The 27,464-nt window shown below is 40.2% G+C and overlaps 1 protein-coding gene across 2 annotated transcripts in view; it reads left to right on the forward strand.

Annotated features, from left to right (window-relative positions):
- Positions 1–27,464, forward strand: part of sdk1a (sidekick cell adhesion molecule 1a) — a 563,685-nt gene that overhangs the window by 473,551 nt on the left and 62,670 nt on the right. For both annotated transcript variants that reach the window (XM_063012551.1, XM_063012559.1), the window contains exons 22-27: positions 1,120–1,241; positions 3,584–3,693; positions 4,598–4,748; positions 7,687–7,924; positions 11,816–11,931; positions 19,172–19,361. In XM_063012551.1, coding sequence (XP_062868621.1) covers positions 1,120–1,241; positions 3,584–3,693; positions 4,598–4,748; positions 7,687–7,924; positions 11,816–11,931; positions 19,172–19,361 — 927 coding nt within the window. The remainder of the gene's footprint in view (positions 1–1,119; positions 1,242–3,583; positions 3,694–4,597; positions 4,749–7,686; positions 7,925–11,815; positions 11,932–19,171; positions 19,362–27,464) is intronic.

Below are 27,464 nucleotides of genomic sequence, written 5' to 3' on the forward strand. Positions count from 1 at the left end.
TTAGCCCAGATTCTAAGCTACACATTCACTCAAAACGTACTCAAAATTCTAAGCGATGTAAACAAAGTAAGTGTTAAGGCTCATTCATATGAGAAGCTTTTTACGCTTTGATCGCCGCGGCAATCACAAAAAGCGCAACGAAGTCCAACGAAGCAAGTACGCGGCGTGTGTGAATGCGCCCTAACTGAACTCGTATTCTAGGATCTCCGCGATTAAGAAGCTTAATGAAATGATATAGACGTGCAACATCACGCTAGTGCTGCTGTGGTACCATCAAAGCAGTGTACAGCTGATAAAATGGACAGTGAGTGTAGAAACAAGGAGGTGGTCATAATGTTATGCCTGATCGGTGTCTGAACACATTTTAGTACACAAAATGTTTTAATTTTGTGTATTGAAACATTTAGGATAGGAACAAACTTAGAATTTAATATATAGTTTCATATAAAAAAAAGCATGCACTCATATGTGTGTGTGCAATCACTGATTTATTTATACACCCTTCTTTCTACCCACTAAGAAGCCATATTTTCACGAGAATCCATGACAGAGCTTATGTTACTTGTCCCAGGGCGATCTGCCTCAGCTTGTGGTTATGAAAATGAGTGATGATCCTCTATGCTGGCCTTTTTCACTTAGAAGCTGGCAAGTTATCGCACATGCTTATCTATAAATCACATAAAGCTGTAAAGGGAAAATATTCACCTAAACTAGCTCCAAAGCTGAATTTTGGTCCTAGAAAAAGACAAATGTTAAAGTGGCTGTATGCCAAGCTGGAGCCATATTGCCTGCTGATAAATGGCATATTGTGGGACGTTAGAGGAACAGACAGCTACAAAGCTCAGTGGGAATTTCAGACAGATGCAGGGCTATCGTCTGTTATTTAATTTGATTTCTCTGCTGTTTCATCAAAGTTTCGCTGATATTAAAAATGAGGCTTTTAGCACAGTTCTTCAAAGAGAGAGACCTTTTTATAGTGCTCCCAAGATTTATACCATCTGAAGATGTTCAGAAAACCAATTACACAAAACGTTATCTAAATCATTAGTCATTACGTTCTTTTCCATGTTGTGGGATTATCTTTAAATAATTGTTTTGATGTTTTTTTTCTATATATAGAACTTCCTGGACCTCCGTCAAGCCTTCAGATCTCAAAAATAAGCCCTCGATCAGCAACTCTGAAATTCCATGCCGGGGATGATGGAAAAACATCCATTTCTAAGTGGATTGTGGAAGGGCAGGTGAGTAGTCTAGAGCATTCTATTAGTCAAAATGTAAATTTGCATGTACTGCTATGTGAAGCCACTGTTATATCATTGCATATGGCTTTGCAATCAGGTGCAAAATTAGAAACAGTATACACTAAATGGCCAAAGGTATGTGGATATCCAAACATTACATCCACATCCATGGGCTTTAATGTGGAATAAATCCATCGTTTTCTGCTATAAAAGCCTTCACTCATTTGGGAAGGCTTTTTATTAGATTCTAAAACACAACACAAGGGCAGTTGTAACTCAGAGGTTAAGGTACTGTACTACTATTCAGAATGTCACTGGTTCTTTCTCTTAGTAACCATTGATGTTCTTACAGAAATGCTTGGCTTACAGTAAGTGTTCCATTTAATCCCAAAGGTGTTGAAGGTCTCGGATCCATAAAGTCTAGTCAAGGTTTTTCTAATTCAGACTCATCAAAGCATTTTAAAATGACCTTACTGTGTGCATGAGAGCATTACCATGCTGAAACAAGAATGGGCCTTTTTGGCGCCCAGGTTGCACAGCGGGATATTCCGCTAGCACACCAGCACCAAGAATCTGAACTCCTCGGTTCGAAACTCGCCGTTGCCACCAGTCAGCTGGGCACCATCTAGCAAGCATAATTGTCAGTGTCTGCAGCAGACACGTCTCTGCTAGGACGGGATGACCGGACTATGTGGGTGGGGTCTTCAAATGCTGTTTGGCTGATAGAGAGGCGCCTGTGCAGAGTGCATAGGTGAAAAAGGCTTCCGCTAAGGGCTGCACGCAGGTCAGAGGAGGTGTGAGCAGCACACCTGGACTGCAATCAGGGATCCCCCAGCAGCGGAAGACAAATTGACTATGCTAAATTGTGGAGAATATGGGAGAAAATGCATAAATTAAATAGAAAAAAAAAGAATGGGCCTTTCTTAAACTCCTTTTTTTTTTTTACTTTAGGCTGTAGTGTTATGATATTTATAAACAGATTTATATGGCCCAACAAAACAGCAAAATAGCTATAATATATAATTCCTTCTCCACGAGAGTTTACAGGTTGCACTGATTGTAGTTGTGTGTTTGTCTAGTATTTTTAAAGCTCTGATTTACATCAAATAATAAAGCATGAGTGTCCAAGGGAAGTGTGGGTTACAACATTTTAGCTAATGCGAGCCCGCTTCATAAAGCACCCAACCAAGGTTGTGCTGAGATAGTTTGGATCTTAGTAGTAAGTAATGCAAACCCATATTTTAATATAGCATATGCTTCAGCGCATAGTGGTTTACATTTACATTTTTGATTACAGTTGTGACAGTACACAATTTAAGCAATTGAGGGCTAAGCGCCATGCACAAGGGCCCAGCAGTGGCAACCTGGCAGTGGTGGGGCTTGAACCAGCAACCCTCTGATTACTGGTCCAGTACCTTAATCACTAGGCTACAGCTGCCTGGTTTCAATCTTTAGCTCTAGCAGGAAAAATTGGATTATGGTGGCGCCATGGTAAAAGACCCTCATCTGTACCTCATTTATTGCCAGTTTTTGTGTATGGATACTGATGCAATTGTAAGTAAAAACCCAAACCTACTAAATAAAATGGGTGTCTACATACATTTGGCCATGTTTTGTATATTTCCTTCTTTCATCTTAATTGTCAAAGTATTTATTCATTAGCTTGAAACAACCACCTTTGTCCAGCTCAGATTGCTGGCAAATTTTGCTAAAGTGATAACAGACTGAATCATAGTAGTGAGTTATTATTCATAATTGACTTAACCTTGAAGTCAAAACTGGCCCCGGACTTGCAGAGGGAGGCTCAGCCTTTCATCTAGAGGCACTTGAATTGCTAAGTTGATTGAGGCAGGGCTATCTGCAGCTGCAGAAATCTGTCACTGACGGGAGAAAGGAAGAGTGTGAGCTGCTGCATACTCACTAGCTATGAAATACAGCAGCAGTCACTGGCATAAGGTGCAACGCATCGCACATCGATCACATTGGCATAAATGCTTACCATATCCAGTACACCCCATTGGTCATCGTAAATCTCTTTGAGTGCTGCAAGCTTTGATTGGTTCAGACCCGGCTGGCACTCTGAATCAAGAGCCACATCTGCTGCTGTGCTGCATAGAGAACACTTAAACCTGTACCTTCCTGCTTTCGGCCTCGCATATCTTTCAAAATGCTTTTAAACTGTGCATGCAGTGTGTCTGTAGTCAATCTCCAGCTTCTGGGCTGCATTAACCTCAGTCTGATTTAACCCACTGTGTTCTGCATCATTATTACATTAATCTGCTCTGGATTAGATACCATGAATTCTAGTGGTCAGTATAAAATGTTGAGTTGATGTTATGCAGGTGGGTAACACAGGAGAAGACGAGGAATGGAAGGTGCTGTATGAGAAAGAGAATGATCCAGATGCTCAGGTCCTGGAAGTGCCCAACCTTAATCCGTTCACACACTACAGGTCAGCACATACACCTACATTTCTAGCTGCTATTTTTGTTCTACTCTCAACCTAGTCTTTGTCTTGTATACCAGAGGCGTAATTCATAAATGTGCACCAAATAATTTGAAGAGTAGACAAACTGCACACATTTACTGAGCACTTTATTAGGTATACCATTTTGGTACATAAATTATTTTGTGTGATGCCACACCTGCCATACAGGTAAACTTTATGGGTATATAAGTACTGACTGTAGCCCCAAGTACTGTCTCTGGGCCCCCATAGGACCCACCACTGAACAAATAATGTTTGGGTGTTGGAGCATTCTCAACACTTTAATGATACTAACATGGTAATAACATGTAGTGTGTGTTGTTCTGGTATTATTATATCAGGTGGGGCGGCACGGTGGCTCAGTGGGTAGAACTTTCATCTCACAGCAAGAAGGTCCTGGGTTGGATTCCCAGGTGAATCGGTCCATGTCCTTTCTGTGTTTTATTTTGCATGTTCTCCTCGTGTCTGCGTGAGTTTTCATCCGGGTGCTCCAGTTTCCTCCTACAGTCTAAAGACGTGCAAGTATGGTAAAGTGGAGATACAAAATTGTCCATGACTGTGTTTGACATTAAAGACTTGAACTGATGAATCTTGTGTAACGAGTAACTACCTGTTCTGTCATGAATGTAACCAAAAGTGTGTAAAACATGACGATAAAGTCCTAATAAACAAATAAATATTATTTCAGGTGCAGCAGTGTTGTTGGGATTTGTAATTACTTTTTTAATAACTGTACACATGTAACAAGAGCTATTTTTTATGCACAATTTGTATTAATCTTGTATTATCTAGTCTTTAAACAGTATTCTAGCTTTATATATTTGGTTGGAACACTATTAATGTAATGTACGTGTGTGCATTGGTGCAGGTTTCGCATGCGCCAGGTGAACATCGTTGGCTCAAGCGAGGTGAGCGAGCCATCACGTGTGATCCAGACTTTACAGGCTCCACCTGATGTGGCTCCCAGTAGTCTAAGCGTCCGTACGGCTAGTGAGACCAGCGTCTGGCTGCAATGGGTGGTATGAGCTTCTCATTTCTTTTATTACTGACACTACAATCCGATTAATTTAGTACATTTGCTTACTTAATGACTTAGTAATACATAGATGGATTTGAACATCATTGCTGCAAATGGAAATCCCGAATCTAGCGTAGTTTGGATCACCGAAGAGGCATTGTGTCCTTTTATTGTTAAACTGCAGGCTGGTTGATATCAGCAAATGGTTTTAAAGGGCACCACAACTACAACAATGTATCAGTGGTTACATTTTGGCCAAGCATGTTGTTATAGTCTCCTCTTTTTTCTGGATTTAGTACTGGGGAAAATTGAGAAACCCAGTGGAAAATAATAGAATATTAATTAGGTTCTCTCATAATGAACTAAAACAAGTAAATTGTAAGTACATGGTTTGTTTTTGTTTTTTAAGATGACAAGGCTTGGTCTATCTTTTTTAATGTACAGAGGTACCTTGAAACTCAACGTCAAAAAAGAAAAAAAAGGTATTTTTTCCCATAAGGATGTATGAGAAACCTGTTAATGCGTTCCATGGACCCGTAGGACTGCATAAATATTTATTCTAATGTAAAATAATGGAGTTGTTTTGACACTTATACACTGAAAATAACATAAGAAAAAAAAGCAAATACAATTAAATAATTAAAATTAAAAATCAATACAAAATACGATAAATATTAATTAGTGGAGAGAACTTATAATAATAATAAGCAGTAATAATTAAGAGAGATTTAGTGTTTTGAAGTCACATTAAGATTTATTTAATGATTAGACTCTTTCGGAAAAGCTAATTCTTACCATTTCTCAGAACCTTGAGCTGTAACACAAGTTTAAAAGTGAAACAGTGACGAAAATCCAGCTAAACACAGAGACGTGGATGCTTTCAGAGTGGATTTAATGCAGATTCGTACTTTGATGACATTTTACCGCATCGCTCAAGCCGAGCGCTGAACAAAGCTTCAGTCACACATGTTGAGTTTAAGGGTACAAATTTCTTGACGAAGGGTGTTGAGTTTCAAAGATTTTTGAGTTTAGGGAACGTTGAGTTAAAGGGACCACTGTATAGTAATCACATACAAAATTATTAATAATAATAATAATAATTACAGTATTATTATAGGGTCACTTTTTGTCAGTAAGGTGTAATGTTTTTGTTTTTGCAAACTAATTAAACAAATGCTACTTTGTGCTGTGATTTAGTATTTTTTTCTGGTAGTCATAAAATGAATACTTAATAAGTGTCAAGCCAAGACCAAATTTATTCTGAAGTATCGGTAGGTCTTAGTATAATTAGTACCAGAATTATGACCCAGGTAAAAAACTTCATAGCACCTACTGACAAACTGTCAGCTGTTTCTTCCTCTGTAATTTCCTCCCTCTAAATCTTTGTGCATTATCCTTAAATTAGTGGCAGCTCAAATGAGGATATGTAAATACAGAGGACATTACATGATTTTTTTTATTCTACCTATTAGGGATGGCACCGATATTGGCCCAAATCACTGGTTTGGATATCGGAAGGAAAAAACGTGTAATCCGATACTGTTGCTTAATGTAAATAACACTTAATGTAAATAAGGCCATTGTTTGTGTGTAAAGCAAATAACACTCGAAGATACATTCCAACAGAGCGCCGTTTATTGCCAGCTCTCAACTCATCTGCAACAGCCATTCAGAAATTAAAACACACTGATCTATTTAAACTTTTAGCATTTAAAAAAATCATCTACTACTGCCACATCTCAAAACACTGTTTACACACAATAAAAACCGCTTTATAAATGATAAATCGCTCGCCTGAGATAAAGAAAACCTATGTTCTCCTGGTTTGGAGATATCTCACATCCTCAACGATTAATCCATTAGTGTTATGAAATAAAACAAACTACACCGTTTCCCGTTTAGCCACAGAATGTAAGTGAAACCAAAAATGCTGCTAAATGTTCTGTGTGTAAAAGTTAAAATAAAAACAGCAGTTTTGCAGGTTGTAGGTTCTGTATTTAAGAATATTTAGAATATTTGTTTCATAGTCTAAGCATTGTTATTTAGATAGCTAATGTAACCATGGTGCATTGTATAGACTATATTTATATATATGTCTAACCTTGTCAACACATCAGGTGCAGTTTTACTGACTGTGGGTTTTAAATGATACACACTAATAAAACCTTCAAGGTTCTCTCTGCAAACCATTTCAGCCCTAAAACCCACTTATATTAGGGTTGAAACCCCAACCTTGTGTAGTTCATATGTGTCTGACATTTGTAGTCTGTGCCTGTTGCCATGGAATGGTTTAAAGTGATCCATTATTATGAACAGCTGTATGCTGAAAGAGAATGCTACTTCAAGCATTAGAACAGATGGATCTGACTACATTATTCAGAGCTATTCCTTTTTAACCATGTCTTTGAGAAGTGATCTATGTAACAGCAAAAAAAAGCAGAAAAAGACAGGCCAGATCTTTCTCATGCATCTCACAGAGCAGGTCATTACGCTGTATTACGCATGCTCCACTGAATACAGCCTTCTTCTAGACTTCTATTGATTTTCCGGTGGAATAAAGAATGCCAATATGTGAGAGCATGTGCCTAAATTTAGCTGTTCTAAATACGCCTCTTTACTGCTTAGATTAAAAAATGGACATGCGCTGATGTTCTGGCCGGAGTGGCGTCCGGCCACTGCATGCAGTGGCGTCAGCTTAATTTTCTTGGAGCTCTGCCAGAAAGTTGATTTTTAAGGAACATAAAGATGAGGAAGGATAATTAGGCATGAGTTATGCTTTTATGAGGGCATGCCAATTTTATAGACCATCCGCAGCAGTTCAGACAAGGCCAACACAACGTGTTCATGCCAACCAGTCTGAGTAGTGTAAAATATAAGTGATATATATTGTTTTTTCCACTTTGCTTTTTTCTCTATTTCACTCTTTCACTGTCTGGTAGCCACTGCCAGAGACGGAGTATAATGGGAACCCGGAGAGCGTGGGCTACAGGGTGCGGTTGTGGCGAGCCGATAAGCCTGGTGATGCCAGCATCAGGTTGGTGAACGACAGACTGGAAAGAGAGATTACTCTGGAAGGCCTTGAGGAATGGACGGAGTACCTATTCCTGATCCAGGCTTTCAACTCGATTGGCCCCGGGCCTTGGAGTGACCCAGTGAAGGGGCGCACACGCGAGTCGGGTGAGGAAACACGTTTACAAATCCTAAAGTATAGTCATTTACAGTGCATCACCTCTTAAAATAAAAGCACCCCTAACAAGGCTTTACAGAGAGCGCATATGGAAACTTTTACTTTCTTCTCATCACAATTCCAACTGTGAACAGGTGGTTTGCTGATTCATTTTGTTTGTTTATGTGATCATCACAGTGACCGTCTCCTTGTCTCAGCACAGCATGTATTTCTGGCTTATTCCAGCAGCGCTCTTACTGCATGCATCCGGTGCCAGAATCATTGAAGGTTTCACAGCCTGTTAGCTTACCTCTTATCTTTTATCCTTCATCCTGCAAGGCACTAATAAATTAGGCTTTTGATCTCCCAAGGGTTGTGCATGTACACCAATCAGTATTTTAATAAAGCAGTTTGAAAAGCAATAGCTTGGTAAACAATACCCAGAAAATAATGTATGATTGAGATGTGCTCAGCTGAGGGAGGTGCAAGTGTATTTGGCTGTATTGAATATGCTGCCTGGCTGAATAATAAAATCAGGTTTTCTTTAAGGATGCTTGTATATTTAAAACCTTGGTATTTTCTAGCTTTCCTTTACAAATCATATTCAGGCTTTCACATATGTATTTTTCTTACAGGTCTCTCCTGAAAGTCTAGTTATATATAATATGACAATGTGTAACAAATAAAAGATACAATGGATTTGGTGGAATTTTAATAACTTGGCTATGTTTATTATCTGCATTTTCTTTGTATCTGCACTTAACTGTTTAAACTTTGACTTACAGTTGACTGGCACATGAAAGCCTGCTTTAAAATTCCTTTAACAATGAATGTTGTTCTTGACATGAATAGCCAACAGGCTCTTCAGTTCTGAATCAATTTAATTTGCAGATGTTTTTCATATTTAGTCAGACAGATTTACACTCTATACACACTATATCTGGCCCAAGTTTGTGGTTGTAGACACACATTAAACATTGTAGAAGAATTCATTATTGGTCATGAGTTGATAGTCCTAAAATAGACAGTGGTCAATGTGGCAAAGACATTTGACAGTGTCAGGAATTTTAGACTTGAATTTTAGACCAAGACCTTACTGAGATGCATTATGTTTTTGTAGTTATTTTGCAACCCCAAATCAAAAAAAGTTGGGACAGCATGGAAAATGCAAATAAAATAAAAATGCAGTGTTCCTTACATTTACTTTGACTTTTATTTCATTGCAGATGGTTTAAACCTGAGATATTTCATGTTTTGTCTGCTCAACTTAATTTCATTTGTTAATATACCTCCATTCCTGCATTTCAGGCCTGCAACACATTCCAAAAAAAGTTGGGACTGGGGCAATTTATGGCTAGTTATGAGGTGAAAAAACTAAATAATGATGTGATTCCAAACAGGTGATGTGAACAGGTGAATGTAATCATAGTTTAAAGGGCACAAGCTTAGTCTTTACAAGCCTGCCTGCAGTCCTGACCTGTCCCCAACAGAGAATGTGTGGAGAATTTTGAAACGAAAAATGTGACACAGATGACCCCGTACTGTTGCACATCTTAAGACGTGTTTGCAGGAAGAATGAGACAAAATAAAAGCTGAAACACTAAATCACTTGGTATCCTCGGTGCCAAAACGTCTTTTAAGCGTGGTGAAAAGGAATGGCAACATTAAATAAATGCTTTACTGTCCCAACATTTTTGGAATGTGTTGCAGGCCTAAAATGCAGTAATGGATGTTTTTTAATAAATGAAATGAAGTTGACCAGACAAAACATGAAATATCTCAGGTACACACTGTTTGCAATGAAGTAAAAGTCAAAGTAAATGTATTTTATTTGCATTTCCCATGCTGTCCCAACTTTGTCTGATTTGGGGTTGTACATACATTTCCATTTATAGGATTTAGCTGATGCTTTAGTACAAAGTGGGGCAGCACGGTGGCTAAGTGGGTAGCACTGTCGCCTCACAGCAAGAAGGTTCTGGGTTCAATCCCCAGTTGGGGCGGTCCGGGTCCTTTCTGTGTGGAGTTTGCATGTTCTCCCCGTGCCTGCGTGGGTTTACCCCGGGTGCTCCGGTTTCCTCCCACAGTCCAAAGACATGCAAGTGAGGTGAATAGGACATACAAAATTGTGATTAACCTTGTGTACTGAGTAACTACCATTTCTGTCATGAATGTAACCGAAGTGTAAAACATGACGTTAAAATCCTAATAAACAAACAAACAATAATACAAAGTGACTTACAATCGTGACTGAACACAGTGATGCAGGGCTGAAACCAGCAACCTTTGTTATCCACTGTACATTGTGAGGTAGATCCAATAGGTCATCCTATAGTTCATCCTGGTGCCATTTCTTTTCCAAGTAAACAATGCACACATACCTGTCTGTCAGGGGTTGGCTTAGGCACTGTGTCTATGTAGCCCTCATACATAAGAGCTATTAGTGCACTGTATTAATGTTGTGACACATTCCATCATCACCAGTATTAAAATGATCTGCAGTTTGACCCACAATAGCCTTTTTTTTTGTTTGTTTATATGAAACGCCATAGGCATTGTATCCTCTGGCAACAATAAGTCTTAGCCACTCAGCACGCTGTCAGCGGTTTGTGTTTTATACCCCTTACTGTGAACTCACTATGGCTGCCTCCGAGCAATCTTTGCTGTTTTATAGATACTTTGACGGAAACTTATAGATGTCTGACTGTAACACTTTGGCTTTCATCAAAGTTACTCAGGTCTTTATGCTGATCACATCAGCTGCATTCAACATGAGTACTACAAGTAACTTCGTTTAGCCCAACTTTTAATAGATCCCTGACCCTGATATACACCGATAAGCCATAACATTAAAACCACCTCCTTGTCCATTTTATCAGCTCCACTTACCATATAGAAGCACTTTGTAGTTCTACAATTACTGACTGTTGTCCATCTCTTTATCTGCATGCTTTGTTAGCCCCCTTTCATACTGTTCTTCAATGGTCAGGCCTCTCCCAGGACCACTACAGAGTAAGTATTATTTGGGTGGTGGATCATTCTCAGCACTACAGTGACACTGACATGGTGGTGGTGTGTTAGTGTGTGTTGTGCTGGTATGAGTGGATCAGACACAGCAGCGCTGCTCGAGTTTTCAAACACCTCACTGTCGCTGCTGGACTGAGAATAGTCCACCAACCAAAAATATTCAGCCAACAGCGTCCTGTGGGCAGCATCCTATGACTTCTGATGAAGGTCTAGAAGATGACCAACTCAAACAGCAGCAATAGATGAGCGATCGTCTCTAAATTTATATCTACAAGGTGAACCAACTAGGTAGGAGTGTCTAATAGAGTGGACAGTAAGTGGACACAGTATTTAAAAACAACACACGCTAACACACCACCACGTGTCATTGTCACTGCAGTGCTGAGAATGATCCACCACCTAAATAATACCTGCTCTGTGGTGGTCCTGTGGGGGTCCTGACCATTGAAGAACAGGGTGAAAGCAGGCTAAAAAAGCATGCAGAGAAACAGATGGACTACAGTCAGTAATTGTTGAACTACAAAGTGCTCCTATATGGTAAGTGGAGCTAATCAAAATGGACAGTGAGTGTAGAAACAAGTTGGTGGTTTTAATGTTATGGCTGATCGGTGTATACACAGTTATTATGGAAAAGGGTTTGTTGTTTACATTTTTGGGAGTGGATAAATGTTTTGTTGTCCTCACACACCTGCCTTAGTATGCTGGTGGCATACCTGCACGCGCACACACTAATGTCATTTGTTCTAGCTTCCTGCCACCCTTCTTTTCTGTACTTCTTATAATGAAGATGCATGTGATCCGGTGCATTTACGCACTATAAGGGTTTATGATTTATGATATGTAGATGATGGTTTGGATGATTTTGTTTGTTTGCACAGTTCCATCTGCACCTCCAGAGAATGTGACAGCAGAGGCCATGAGCTCCACACGCATCCTGGTAACATGGGGGCCAGTTCCAGAGCCTCAGCAGAATGGAAATATTCTCGGATATAAGGTAAGTTCATCCTTAACCATCAACCTGTTGTCAGTCCTTTGCAGGTGAGGAAACTAGAAGGGTAAAAAAATCCCAAATTCCTTTTTCAAGCCCTTGGCTTTACTGAATAAATGTTTTTTAACAGGGTAAAGGTTTGCCTTTCATGCATGATCACACCCTCCTAGACACTTGGATCACGCACCATATGATGAAATGTCATGCAAGACCCAATTTTTTTATTTTTTTGTTAAAAAGAGACCTTTGTTATGGAGGAATTAGTTCCAAGAGTAAATGCAGTTACTACACTTGAAAAATATGAAATGCAAACCAAAAGATGCATTGCACTGATGTAACGTTGCTCAACGTTTTAGGAGAAAAAAATACATGTAGGTTTGCATTTAAAACAAATGCTGTTTTTTTTTTTTTGACAAATTTGAATACAAATCAGCTTGACATGCAATCATCTCGCAGCTGTACTACATTTCACTGTGTGGTGTTTTAAATGTACCAAAACAATGCACAGTACAATCATTGTATTTTTTTTAATGCATTTTCTCCCCATTTTCCTCCCGATTTAGCACACTCACTTTGTCTTCCACTGCTGAGGGATACCCGATTGCATCCGAGGAGAGCATGTCGCTGTACATGCCTCTTCCGACACGTGCACAGCCCTCCTCTTCTCGCCCCTGCACTCTGCACAGGCGTCTCTTCCGCCAAGTAGGGTCCTTACACAGCGTATGAAGACCCACCCACCGACACATAGTCCGGGTCCCACCCTGCATATACGGTGGCCAATTAGTATCTGCTGCAGGCACTGCCAATTATGCCCGCTAGATGGCGCCCAGCCGAGGAGTTCAGAAACTCGGTGCTGGTGTGCTAGCGGAATATTCCACTGCGCCACCTGTGCGCCAATCATTGTATTTTAGTCCAATTAGTGCTGTATTCGTGCCAAAATAAAAAGTAATCACTGTCCAATCATAATGCTTTAGTGAATTTTAGGGCATGGTTAACGGTACAGACACAACTGATCACAGATTACTAAAACACACAGTGCAAACAAAGTTTATCAATAGCTAAAACAGCTGTTATAATTTGTTTTAACATTACATAGATGGGGCGCCCAGGTGGCGCAGCGGGATATTCCGCTAGCACACCAGCGCTTCAAAACTCGGCTTTGCCACCGGTCGGCTGGGCGCCCTCTAGCGGGCATAATTGGCGGTGCCTGCAGGGAGGGATGTTCGAAATATGTGGGTGGGGTCTTCAAACGCTGTGTAAGGACCCTGATTGGTGGATAGAGGCGTCTGTGCATAGTGCATGGGTGGAAAAGGGTTCCATTAAGGGCGGAGGAGGAGGCGTGAGCAGCAATATACCCACCTCAACTGCAGTCAGGGATCCCCCAGCAGCAGAAGACAAATTGACTACGCTAAATTGGGAGAGAATGGGAGAAAAACGTGTAATATATATACAGTGTATCACAAAAGTGAGTACACCCCTCACATTTCTGCAGATATTTAAGTATATCTTTTCATGGGACAACACTGACAAAATGACACTTTGACACAATGAAAAGTAGTCTGTGTGCAGCTTATATAACAGTGTAAATTTATTCTTCCCTCAAAATAACTCGATATACAGCCATTAATGTCTAAACCACCGGCAACAAAAGTGAGTACACCCCTTAGTGAAAGTTCCTGAAGTGTCAATATTTTGTGTGGCCACCATTATTTCCCAGAACTGCCTTAACTCTCCTGGGCATGGAGTTTACCAGAGCTTCACAGGTTGCCACTGGAATGCTTTTCCACTCCTCCATGACGACATCACGGAGCTGGCGGATATTCGAGACTTTGCGCTCCTCCACCTTCCGCTTGAGGATGCCCCAAAGATGTTCTATTGGGTTTAGGTCTGGAGACATGCTTGGCCAGTCCATCACCTTTACCCTCAGCCTCTTCAATAAAGCAGTGGTCGTCTTAGAGGTGTGTTTGGGGTCATTATCATGCTGGAACACTGCCCTGCGAACCAGTTTCCGGAGGGAGGGGATCATGCTCTGCTTCAGTATTTCACAGTACATATTGGAGTTCATGTGTCCCTCAATGAAATGTAACTCCCCAACACCTGCTGCACTCATGCAGCCCCAGACCATGGCATTCCCACCACCATGCTTGACTGTAGGCATGACACACTTATCTTTGTACTCCTCACCTGATTGCCGCCACACATGCTTGAGACCATCTGAACCAAACAAATTAATCTTGGTCTCATCAGACCATAGGACATGGTTCCAGTAATCCATGTCCTTTGTTGACATGTCTTCAGCAAACTGTTTGTGGGCTTTCTTGTGTAGAGACTTCAGAAGAGGCTTCCTTCTGGGGTGACAGCCATGCAGACCAATTTGATGTAGTGTGCGGCGTATGGTCTGAGCACTGACAGGCTGACCCCCCACCTTTTCAATCTCTGCAGCAATGCTGACAGCACTCCTGCGCCTATCTTTCAAAGACAGCAGTTGCATGTGACGCTGAGCACGTGCACTCAGCTTCTTTGGACGACCAACGCGAGGTCTGTTCTGAGTGGACCCTGCTCTTTTAAAACGCTGGATGATCTTGGCCACTGTGCTGCAGCTCAGTTTCAGGGTGTTGGCAATCTTCTTGTAGCCTTGGCCATCTTCATGTAGCGCAACAATTCGTCTTTTAAGATCCTCAGAGAGTTCTTTGCCATGAGGTGCCATGTTGGAAATTTCAGTGACCAGTATGAGAGAGTGTGAGAGCTGTACTACTAAATTGAACACACCTGCTCCCTATGCACACTTGAGACCTAGTAACACTAACAAATCACATGACATTTTGGAGGGAAAATGACAAGCAGTGCTCAATTTGGACATTTAGGGGTGTAGTCTCTTAGGGGTGTACTCACTTTTGTTGCTGGTGGTTTAGACATTAATGGCTGTATATTGAGTTATTTTGAGGGAAGAATAAATTTACACTGTTATATAAGCTGCACACAGACTACTTTTCATTGTGTCAAAGTGTCATTTTGTCAGTGTTGTCCCATGAAAAGATATACTTAAATATCTGCAGAAATGTGAGGGGTGTACTCACTTTTGTGATACACTGTATATATATATATATATATATATATACATATATGTGTAATATATACTGTATATATATGTATATATATATACACAGTGTATATATATATATATATATATATATATATATATATATATATATATATATATATATACACACAGTGTATCACAAAAGTGAGTACACCCCTCACATTTCTGCAAATATTTCATTATATCTTTTCATGGGACAACACTATAGAAATTAAACTTGGATATAACTTAGAGTAGTCAGTGTACAGCTTGTATAGCAGTGTAGATTTACTGTCTTCTGAAAATAACTCAACACACAGCCATTAATGTCTAAATAGCTGGCAACATAAGTGAGTACACCCCACAGTGAACATGTCCAAATTGTGCCCAAATGTGTCGTTGTCCCTCCCTGGTGCCATGTGTCAAGGTCCCAGGTGTAAATGGGGAGCAGGGCTGTTAAATTTTGTGTTTTTGGTACAATTCTCTTATACTGGCCACTGGATATTCAAGAACTCTCTGAGGATGTGAGAAATAGAATTGTTGCTCTCCACAAAGATGGCCTGGGCTATAAGAAGATTGCTAACACCCTGAAACTGAGCTACAGCATGGTGGCCAAGGTCATACAGCGGTTTTCCAGGACAGGTTCCACTCGGAACAGGCTTCGCCAGGGTCGACCAAAGAAGTTGAGTCCACGTGTTCGGCGTCATATCCAGAGGTTGGCTTTAAAAAATAGACACGAGTGCTGCCAGCATTGCTGCAAAGGTTGAAGACGTGGGAGGCCAGCCTGTCAGTGCTCAGACCATACGCCGCACACTGCATCAACTCGGTCTGCATGGTCGTCATCCCAGAAGGAAGCTGACGCACAAGAAAGCCTGCAAACAGTTTGCTGAAGACAAGCAGTCCAAGAACATGGATTACTGGAATGCCCTGTGGTCTGACGAGACCAAGATAAACTTGTTTGGCTCAGATGGTGTCCAGCATGTGTGGCGGCGCCCTGGTGAGAAGTACCAAGACAACTGTATCTTGCCTACAGTCAAGCATGGTGGTGGTAGCATCATGGTCTTGGGCTGCATGAGTGTTGCTGGCACTGGGGAGCTGCAGTTCATTGAGGGAAACATGAATTCCAACATGTACTGTGACATTCTGAAACAGAGCATGATCCCCTCCCTTCGAAAACTGGGCCTCATGGCAGTTTTCCAACAGGATAACGACCCCAAATACAACCTCCAAGATGACAACTGCCTTGCTGAGGAAGCTGAAGGTAAAGGTGATGGACTAAACCCAATTGAGCACCTGTGGCGCATCCTCAAGTGGAAGGTGGAGGAGTTCAAGGTGTCTAACATCCACCAGCTCTGTGATGTCATCATGGAGGAGTGGAAGAGGATTCCAGTAGCAACCTGTGCAGCTCTGGTGAATTCCATGCCCAGGAGGGTTAAGGCAGTGCTGGATAATAATGGTGGTCACACAAAATATTGACACTTTGGGCACAATTTGGACATGTTCACTGTGGGGTGTACTCACTTATGTTGCCAGCCATTTAGACATTAATGGCTGTGTGTTGAGTTATTTTCAGAAGACACTATCTAAAATCTACACTGCTATACAAGTTGTACACTGACTACTCTAAGTTATATCCAAGTTTAATTTCTATAGTGTTGTCCCATGAAAAGATATAATAAAATATTTGCAGAAATGTGAGGGGTGTACTCACTTTTGTGATACACTATATATATATAATGACATAGACTTAGGATACAACCTATGTACCACCATATAAATAGCCTCAATGTACTGATACGGCGTTAAACAAACAAACAGAAGAGCTACAGAAATGTCAAAGTCTGGCTGGTAGATTTGTTGCAAGAGGCCCTGGCATCAAAGAAACAGAAGTTACGTCATCTAATGTTGCTAACAAAGGTGGTAAAATTACAGCTACTTCTGTGTGGTTACTCAGACATGTTCCAAATTCGGTACATATTCATTTTGGCACATTTTCTGCATCATTGTGGAAAAGCAATAATGGGTGTTTTGCATTTCACACTTTTCCTACTATAGTGATTGCATTTCAGTTGGATACTATTTTCTCTCCATGCTGTGTGCTTTTAGATTTTAGGCAGTTTAATGGCTCTACATATCAAATTTAGTTTTTTAGGACATTCTATTTAATTCACTTAGTGATGTTTAAAATACACTGATCAGCCATAACATTAAAACCACCTCCTTGTTTCTACACTCGGTGGTGTTGTTAGTGTGTGTTGTGCTGGTATGAGTGGATCAGACACAGCAGCGCTGCTGGAGTTTTTAAATACCGTGTCCACTCACTGTCCACTCTATTAGACACTCCTACCTAGTTGGTCCACCTTGTAGATGTAAAGTCAGAGACGATCGCTCTTCTATTGCTGCTGTTTGAGTTGGACGCTGCCTACGGGGTGCTGTTGGCTGGATATTTTTGGTTGGTGGACTATTGTCAGTCCAGCAGTGACAGTGAGGTGTTTGAAAACTCCATCAGCGCTGCTGTTTCTGATCCACTTATACCAGCACAACACACACTAACACACCACCACCATGTCAGTGTCACTGCAGTGCTGAGAATGATCCACCACCCAAATAATAGCTGCTCTGTAGTGGTCCCGGGAGAGTCCTGACCGTTGAAGAACAGCATGAAAGGGGGCTAACAAAGCATGTAGAGAAACAGATGGACTACAGTCAGTAATTGTAGAACTACAACGTGCTTCTATGTGGTAAGTGGAGCTGATAAAATGGACTGTGTGTAGAAACAAGGAGGTGGTTTTAATGTTATGGCTTATCGGTGTAAATATTACAGTATGTTGCTTTGAACTTTCTTCTAACTGTCCATATGCAACTCTGGCCTTTCAATATATTTTAATCATACATTTGTCCAAAGTAACTTAAAACCAGGTCATAAATAAAGCCCTTATAAGTGAGTGGAAAAACATAGCATGCCAGGCTGGATCAGACTCTCAGCTTTATTAGTCTGCTGACAGCTATATGGAGAGGGCTGTGAGATTGGGGCTGCAGTGCATACACCACTTATTGCAAAGAGGAATGCTCATCTCTGGTCCACTGGAATTAAAAAAAAAGGGGTTGGTCAGATGAGTCATCTTTTCTAATATTATTATTACTATTATTATTATTATTATTATTCTGAAACAATGGGCAAGTGCATGGGTAACATACACCAAAAGAACAGTTCATGTACAATTGCAACTAGAAAGAGTCTGTTGGCTCTTTGATACTGTTAATCGACGAATTTCGGGTCAGATTGTGCCCTTAGTGGGAAGGTCGTTGCAAATTGAAGTTTTTATGAATATGAATAAATATTTTTATCTGAATGGGAGTAATCCTTTTTAGGATGACAATACCTTCGTCTACAGTCCACAAAGATTACTAAAAGATGTGATGAGTATGATCAAGGCCCTCAGTCATCAGTCCTAAACACCAATAGGCATAGTAGACAGCGTTTTGCACCACTATTATCAAAACTCTATTGCAGGAAAAGCTTTTAAACAAATTGGGTTTTCTTTTTTTAGAGTATGTTTACATTTTTGGCATTTGTTGAAAGCTTTTAATCAAAGCGACTTACAATTGTGACGGAATACAATCCAAACAATTGATTAAGCCTTGAAGGTCTTGCTCAAGAACCCAACATTGGATATCTGACAGCCCACCACTGCCCATTCATACAGGTTGCAGATATTTTGAAGCTACACCAAAATACATTACAGCTGTTCTGGTGGCTTATGCTCGCCAAAGGTCATACAAAAAAAGCTGTCTATCTATTATTATGATCATATTTTGGAGTTTTTTATATAAGGCAGATCACTTTTGAAATGGCACTTATTAATAATAGACTGTGTGGTAAAAATCTAGCTCACGGAAGGGCAAATATTTGTGGTAGGAGAAGTAGCTGTGAACCCATATGTTCAGAACAGCTTTGCAGACTAAAGTCAACAGTAATTAGGACGGGCGGTGAAGCTTTTCATTGGAGGAAAAAAAACGACCTGCGGAGATAAATCTTATCCAGCTCCGTCGTAATAGCAAATAGAGAAAAAAAGCTCACATGCCTGTGTGTATTAAAATAAATCTTAATCCAGTGTAAATCCCAGTGAACTGACATTAATACCCTTAATGTATGCTCCTCTTCAGGTGATGTACAGGGAGAAGGGCTCGGATGCTGAGTCGGAGGTGCAGGTGGTGAAAGGCAACCTAACTCAGTCGGTGCTGCTAAGAAATCTACGCAAGTACGTGCAGTATGAGATCCAGGTGCTGGCTTTTACCCGCATCGGAGACGGCCAGCTCAGCAGCCCTGCAGTCCTGGAGAGGACTAAAGATGACGGTGCGCTCGTTTTTATCTAAATACTGCATCCCATTTACATAAATAAATGACTGCTGGAACAGTACATGCCGTTCTACCTTATAAATACAAAGTCTTGTCTTGTAACCTCATTGCTTACACACATACTCATGTTGTCAGGCTACAAGTTTCTAACTGTAGTAGCTTGTGTCTGTGTATTGACCAGTCCCACCAGTGCTTTGCATAAATTCTATTAGTATTGTATGAGAGTTTGTGAGTTATATGAGACACACAGTTCCATTTTTTATGTGTCCTCTACAATAGCCCTGTTTATATGGACACAGAAAAGTCACCAGCTGTAGTCACTTATCACTAAGAGCGCATTCACATGAGAAGCGGCGAAACCGCGAGCCTCTGCGCAAACCACTGCTTTGCTCAGCGCTTGGCTGGAGCAGTGCGGTAAAACGTCAAAGTGCACCACAACACCAATATGCCAGCCGTATTTGTATGAACACAGGGAAGCTACCAGCTTATTTTTTTTCTAGCCCTATTTATATGGGCACAGAAAAGTCAGCAGCTGTAGTCACCTTTTTATCTTTGTAAACCTTTGTACGACATTACTGTTCTATATGTCAAACTAGCCCCATTTATATGGCCACTGAGAAGTCACACTATAGTCAAATAGCTGCCTGTCTGCCTGTCTGCCTTGGCAAGAGAGCACTGTTCCATGAACAAGTTGTCTGGAATAAAGGATATGCTTATTTAAATGAACACAGGAGAGCTACCAGCTGTTGTTTTTTTTTTTCTTTATGACCTTGGCGGGACACCTTTGTGTCTTCACCTGCAGAGTAAAAGAAAAAAAGGATGCCTCAAACTTAAGTCCATCGTCGGCTATGGAAGCGAAGTGCGTCTTATTTTATCCCTCATGAAGTTTCTTAAAGGAATATCTCCTTTTGTTACAATCTGTGTATTTTGGTTGGTTTTTTTGACCGATGGTTTGGTGTCATGGCAGAGATTTAAGCAGCTTTGACATGTTCTTGATTACTACAGCAGAAGCTAAGCGTTATGACTCATCGGTCTAAGACTTTTATGTGTGCACTCCTTGACCAAGCGTGCTCCCATTTTATGAGATGTCAAATGTCTCGCGTTTTATGAGGCGTCTCGTACTCGTTGTACCAGGAGTGGACAGGGTGATACAGTTCTACCTTTAATATAGTGAAGGAGATGGAGCGGTATCTTTAAGACTCCTTTCCTTTCCTAATGCGAAAGTCCATGTTGGACTGTTTTTTTTGTTTGTTTTTTATGTAGCGCGTGCACACACTGCAACACCAAGTCATTTCCTTTTCTACGCTGCTTCATGAGGCAAGGCTTTGCATTCCCGGGATTTATATGCTTCCATTCAATACTTCTCAGTGCTCTCCGAGCCTCAGGATAGCTCTATGAAATTGCCTTTTAGAGCTAGATTTGGTTATGTGGTCACACAAACCAATCCGTTAAATTAAAAAAAAAAAAAACAGTGGTGCAACAGCCACTGTTGGTTTTAGTGAGGGTGGTCTCTGAATGTTTCTGCAATGCACTCCAGTAAGAAACAAATTCTGAGCCACCAGGATAAATCTAAGGAGTGAAAGCTTTTAAGGGTCTGCTGTTTACCACCGATGATTACGAATGATGGTCACTGACCCTGAAAAGATTTCCTAAACAAACAGATCACTGCAGAAAGTAACACACCATGCATATAGTCGCCATGCACTGTTGTGGTGTCGAGAGAGCCTTGAATTTGGAAGCAGTATAAAGAAACTGCTTCAATTCCTAAAGGCTGCTGTGAACCATGGAAATAAAGGATGTGCTTACAGGTTTTCTTAAACTCTTTTTACTAGTATTGGAGTAGCTTTTATCTAATTTATCGCTCATTATAAGTAAACCAAATTTATAAAGCTGCACTTGATAATTAAATCGAGCACTTGCACTTAAAAGACAGACACTGCATCTTTTATATATTAGTTGAAATGGCTTTCTGTCTGTTTGTTTTACTTTCATGGTGCTTTTAGCACTAGACATTGTCACAAAGTAGCTTTACAAAGATCTTGATCCAGACAGCTATAAGCAAGGCCAATTCTGTTGTAAAGACAGTATATGGAAGATATATCCCATACACAAATGTAATACATGTACGTATATAAAATATATGCCCATATTTGTTCAAACTGTATACAGTATAAAACCTATTAGAAATTAAAACAATTTCATATATTGACATATAAGTGTGGCTCATAGAAATATGTATGCTCAATTTATTTTACATATATGTAACATATATGTCAAAAATACTTATTTCTATATAATATACAGAGCCGAGATTCAAACCTTGGAGCTCAATATCTCAGCCCAGTGTTAGCAGATTATCCCGCTGTGCCACATGAGCGTTCTAATTATGATCTTTTAATACTATAAAGTCAGTTTCTTTTCAACTCAAAACAAGGTTTCGGTGCTTGTGTTGCAGCCTCTTTGCCGCAATTTGAACTGAACAAATTCAAGTCGTGCCAACTCAGTCAATATTGCTCTGAAGTCGAAAAAAATCGAGCAGATTTTGAAGAGCTTTTTGAGTTTAGTTTACAAGACAAATATACATTCAATGAAATAAAAACATTTAGAAGCATTAAATGTGTTTTATTGGGTGCATTTTTAAATATATTTATAAGTATCTATTGCTTTGAGTCAGAATCAGATTTTACCAACAGCGTTGTTGCAAGATCTGGGGTTTATACTGAAATAGGCTGTTTTCACATATATATCCTCAATATTTGTGGATATTACACAACATTTAAATATAAAACATATACATGAATGGCTGAAAATAGGAAAAACATATATAAAAAAGCCTCTATGCTAACATATGTTATGTTAATAAACTTGCTTATACAGTGGGGAAAATAAGTATTTGATCCCCTGCTGATTTTGTAAGTTTACCCCCTTACAAAGACTTGAACAGTCTATCATTTTTATGGAAGGTTTATTTTAACAGAGAGAGACAGAATATCAACAAAAAATCCAGAAAAAAAACATTAAATAAAAGGTATAAATTAATTTGTATTTAATTAAGGGAAATAAGTGTTTGATCCCCTACCAACCAGCAAGAATTCTGACCCCCACCGACCGGTTATGTGCCCATGAGGCACACAAATTAGTCCTGTCCCTGTATAAAAGACTCCTGTCACAGAATCAGTTTCTTCCGTTCAAATCTCTCGACCACCATGGGCAAGACCAAAGAGCTATCAAAGGACGTCAGGGACAAGATTGTAGACCTGCACAAGGCTGGAATGGGCTACAAGACCATCAGCAAGAAGCTTGGTGAGAAAGAGACCACTGTTGGTGCGATAATTCGAAAATGGAAGAAATACAAGATCACAGTCAATCACCCTCGCTCTGGAGCTCCATGCAAGATCTCACCTGGTGGGGTAAGAATGATTCTGAGAAAGGTGAGGTAAGTCCAGAATTACACGGGAGGAGCTTGTCAATGATCTCAAGGGAGCTGGGAGCACAGTCACCAAGAAAACCATTAGTAACACACTTTGCCGTAATGGATTGAGATCCTGCAGTGCCCGCAAAGTCCCTTTGCTCAAGAAGGCTCATGTACAGGCCCGTCTGAAGTTTGCCAATGAACACCTGAATGATTCAGAGAAAGCTTGTGAGAATGTGATATGGTCAGATGAGACCAAAATTGAGCTCTTTGGCATCAACTCCACTTGCCGTGTTTGGAGGCAAAGAAATGCCCGGTGGGGATGGTGTTCTTGGGGTCATATCCAGCATTTCTCTGCTCCCAGCTCCCTTGAGATCATTGACAAGCTCCTCCCGTGTAATTCTGGACTGACCTCACCTTTCTCAGAATCATTCTTACCCCACCAGGTGAGATTTTGCATGGAGCTCCAGAGTGAGGGTGATTGACTGTGATCTTGTATTTCTTCCATTTTCGAATTATCGCACCAACAGTGGTCTCTTTCTCACCAAGCTTCTTGCTGATGGTCTTGTAGCTCATTCCAGCCTTGTGCAGGTCTACAATCTTGTCCCTGACGTCCTTTGATAGCTCTTTGGTCTTGCCCATGGTGGTCGAGAGATTTGAACTGAAGAAACTGATTCTGTGACAGGAGTCTTTTATACAGGGACAGGACTAATTTGTGTGCCTCATGGGCACATAACCGGTCTGTGGGGGTCAGAATTCTTGCTGGTTGGTAGGGGATCAAATACTTATTTCCCTTAATTAAATACAAATTAATTTATAACTTTTATTTAATGTTTTTTTTCTGGATTTTTTGTTAATATTCTGTCTCTCTCTGTTAAAATAAACCTTCCATAAAAATTATAGCCTGTTCAAGTCTTTGTAAGGGGGTAAACTTACAAAATCAGCAGGGGATCAAATACTTATTTTCCTCACTGTATAAATGAAAAATATATGCTAACATATATGGATACAAAATATAATACCATATAAAAATTAATCCTATAAATATGTTTAATACTGTATATGTACATACACACATTTTATTATGGTTATTTCATATATGTTATAAATCTATATCTACATATATCCAGAGAATACATGTATGTTATGATAATACTTTATGGCTGCCCCCTGTTCTAAAAAAAAGTAAAGTTGTTGGCAATGTTTTCCCACTCAGGAGAAAGAAGGAATTCTATTTGCCATCAAGAGAGAGTCTAAGTTTGTTTTCTAAGTTGCATTTGACGAAAAACAGTAAGCATCCTTTAAAATTTCTGCCATTCACGTTTATACTACCAGCTTAGAAACTCAGGCTGTGGTTATACCTGTACCAAAATAACATAGTACCATATTACTGATGTTTGGGATGAGCACTACAGTTTAAAAAAGGTCCCATAGGGTCAGCAAAGTTTGCTTCATTTTTATTTTATTTTAAACCAATTGTTCACAAATGGGATTTGAATCTATTTAGTGTAAGTGAATCATTGAAGAATTTTAGAGAGACTCTTGTGCAGATCGACTTGATACTATTTAGTAAACCATGCCATCCAAGTGGTTTGTGGGCTTATTTTGGTCCTTCTCTATTTTTATTTATTTCTATATTAAATGACTGGTAAATTTTCTTTAGGCAAGTTTGAAGAAAAATGGAACTTGCCTAAAGGAACAAGGACACCATGGACAATGCTTGGGCAACTGCAGCCCCCATTCGCCTTAGGAAACTGAACACCGTACAGAGGAATGTGAACATTTTATTTGATTGTGTTGAAAGGGCAACCTTTTGGAATTAGGAGTAATGATGTGCTTCAGCCTCGGTTTTAGCTCTTGCCAAACAGAGGCCTTTGCTATCCCATTGAGAGATGCATTCCGTGCTTGTGGGAGCTTTTTGGACACGCCTGAGCTGTGATATTCATGATATAGTTCTGAATGCAGCTGGGCCACTGAGTCTCTTTAATAGAGTCTGTGTGCTGGCACTGATGTGGAACTGCGCAGCCCTCGGAATAAGAAATAACAGGTCTCTTTCTACCAATACCACAAACAGTGCCCCCTCTGGATGGCCGTGCCATGTTAGCCTTATTCTTTTATTAGATAAACAGCAAGGCCTGATAAGCTGTGCTTCCTCGTTTTTGCTCTCTTAATTTGGCCGCCACAGCCTTCCAGAACATGCCTTATTTAGTACGATGTAAAGGGTAATCGCAGGCAGACAAACGTCTGTCTGTGGGTGAGTCAGTGATGTTATACGAAGTCTACCTTTTATCACAGTGGGGTGAAATGCAGTGGGTGGAGCTGCGTAACGGCACTGAATAAGCCACCAAATAATTGGATTTTATCAGCCTATATGAGCAAAACTTGATGAAAAGTTGGACCTTCATCTATTCTTAAACTGTTGATCTGATAAGAAAGAGTTCTTCATGGTCGTTAACAAAGGCCGAAGTGTGATTTTTATTAGCAGTGCTTTATTATGAGATGATTACATTGCTAATTTTATAATTATAAAGTAATTATGGAGGAATTTATTTTTATGATTTGAGCACAAACAACTAAGAATGCACTCATCTAAGACTAATCCTTGAAGCACCCACTTCTGCACACAGCAGGGAAGTCTATAGCAGAGTAATGAATGCAAGCAGTATAATGAGAAAAGCAATCCGACTTCTCATGTGTGATCACATGTCCCTGTGGACTCTATCACATTTGTGTTGCATGTTAGATTTACAAGGGCAAATTACAGAAAGGGAATAAAATATGCAATCATGTAACCCCATTAAAGCTTGACAAATTCACTAACGTCAGCAAGTAGTTGGAAGCAGCACCAGTTTTGAGAGAATTTGATGTATTTCAGGTTTAGTACTGAAATAGCTCCAAGATCCCACTTGCAGCAGCATGTACTAGTCATTTATAAATAACTTGTACTGTATATTCTGTATTAAAAATAATGGATCATGTTAGCATGTATGCCAATGCTCTGTTTGGATATACAGTCAAGTCGGAAAGTCTGCACACTCCTTTCACTTTCTCCATGTTTTATTACGTTACAGACTCATTCTATAATAAATTGAGTTCTTTTTTTAAGTGAAAACAGGGTTTAGAAAATATGCATATTTTATTTCACTGACAAAAACTTTTTATTTAAGGGTTATGTATCTGTACAGACCCTTAGCCTAATACTTGCTTGAAAAACCTTTGGCAGCAATTACATCTTTAAGGCATCTTGCGAAAGAAGCTACAAGCTTGGCATGCATGTTTCTAGACATTTTTGCCTATTCCTCTTGGCATATCCTCACAAGCTCCATCAGGTTGAATGAAGCATCAGTACACAGCCATTTTCAGCTCCTTCCACAGACGTTTGATTGGGCTCTGGCTGGGCCACTCAAGGACATTCACAGACTTTCTCCAAAGCTACTCCTTTGTTCACTTGAGTGTGTGCTTCGGGTCGTTGTCATGTTGGAGGGTAAACCTTCGCCCCAGTCTGAGGTCCAGAGCACTCTGGAGCAGGTTTTCTTCAAGGATCTCGGTGTACTTAGCTGCATTCATATTTCCTTCTATCAGGACTAGTCGCCCCGGTCCCACTGCTGAAAAACATCCCCACATCATGATGCTGCCACCATCATGCTTCACTGTAGGGATGGTATTAGCCAGGTGATGAGCGGTGCCTGGTTTCCTACAGACATGACGCTTGGTATTCAGGCCAAAAAGTTCCATTTTGGTTTCATCAGACCAGAGAATTTTGTTCCTCATGGTCTGAGAGTCCTGGTGGTGGAGTGCTGCCTGGATGGTTGATCTTCTGATAGGTTCTCCTATCTTCACAAGGATACTCTGTCAGAGTGACCGAGTCTCGGGTCTCTGCTCACCTCCCTGGCCAAGGCTTGTCTTCTCCGATCGCTCGGTTTGGCCGGGCGGCCAGGTCTAGGAGGATTTTTGGTGGTTTTGATAAATTAGCACAAGTGTCTAAAAAACTGCTTTCACTTTGTCATTGTGGGCTATTTTGTGTAGAATTTTGTGACAAAAAATGAACTCAATCTATTATAGAATGAGTCTGTAATGTAATAAAATGTGGAGAAGGTGAAAGGAGTGTCCAGACTTTCCGGCTTGACTGTATGAGGACCAAAAGAGTGTGTGTTTATTGCTGAAGCAAGCTGTGGCAACATTAGCCTAACATCTTTTTCCCACTGTCCCAATATGGATGTATTGAATTCCCCAGTGCACCCTGAAAACCTCTGCCAGTTACACGACTCACTGCTCGAGGATCGCCGCAGGCCAGCATAGCCCTCTTTTAACATGTGTAAAGCCACCGGACATGTCCTTGCACCAACCTGTGGGGGATTCATACAGAGGGCTGTGACACACACCATGCCAACATATCTGTTTATATCAATTGTTATCATGCAAAGATACAAACCACATTTCCAGAAAAGTTGGCACTAAAAATCTGTTATTTGTTAACTGATTTAACTGATTTACTTATTTAACTGATAAAAGTAGAAAGAAAAAAATTCCATTGTTTCATTTAAAATTTGATGTCTGCAACATGCTTGAAGAAAGTTGGGACAGAGGCATGTTTACCACTGTGTTCCATCACCTTTGTTTATGATGAGACTTTTTGAGACGAGTGGAATGTTTGTCCATTCTTGCTTGATACGAAACTTCAGCTGCTT

This window comes from Trichomycterus rosablanca, chromosome 2 (assembly GCF_030014385.1).
Source record: "Trichomycterus rosablanca isolate fTriRos1 chromosome 2, fTriRos1.hap1, whole genome shotgun sequence".
NCBI classification, from domain to species: Eukaryota; Metazoa; Chordata; class Actinopteri; order Siluriformes; family Trichomycteridae; genus Trichomycterus; species Trichomycterus rosablanca.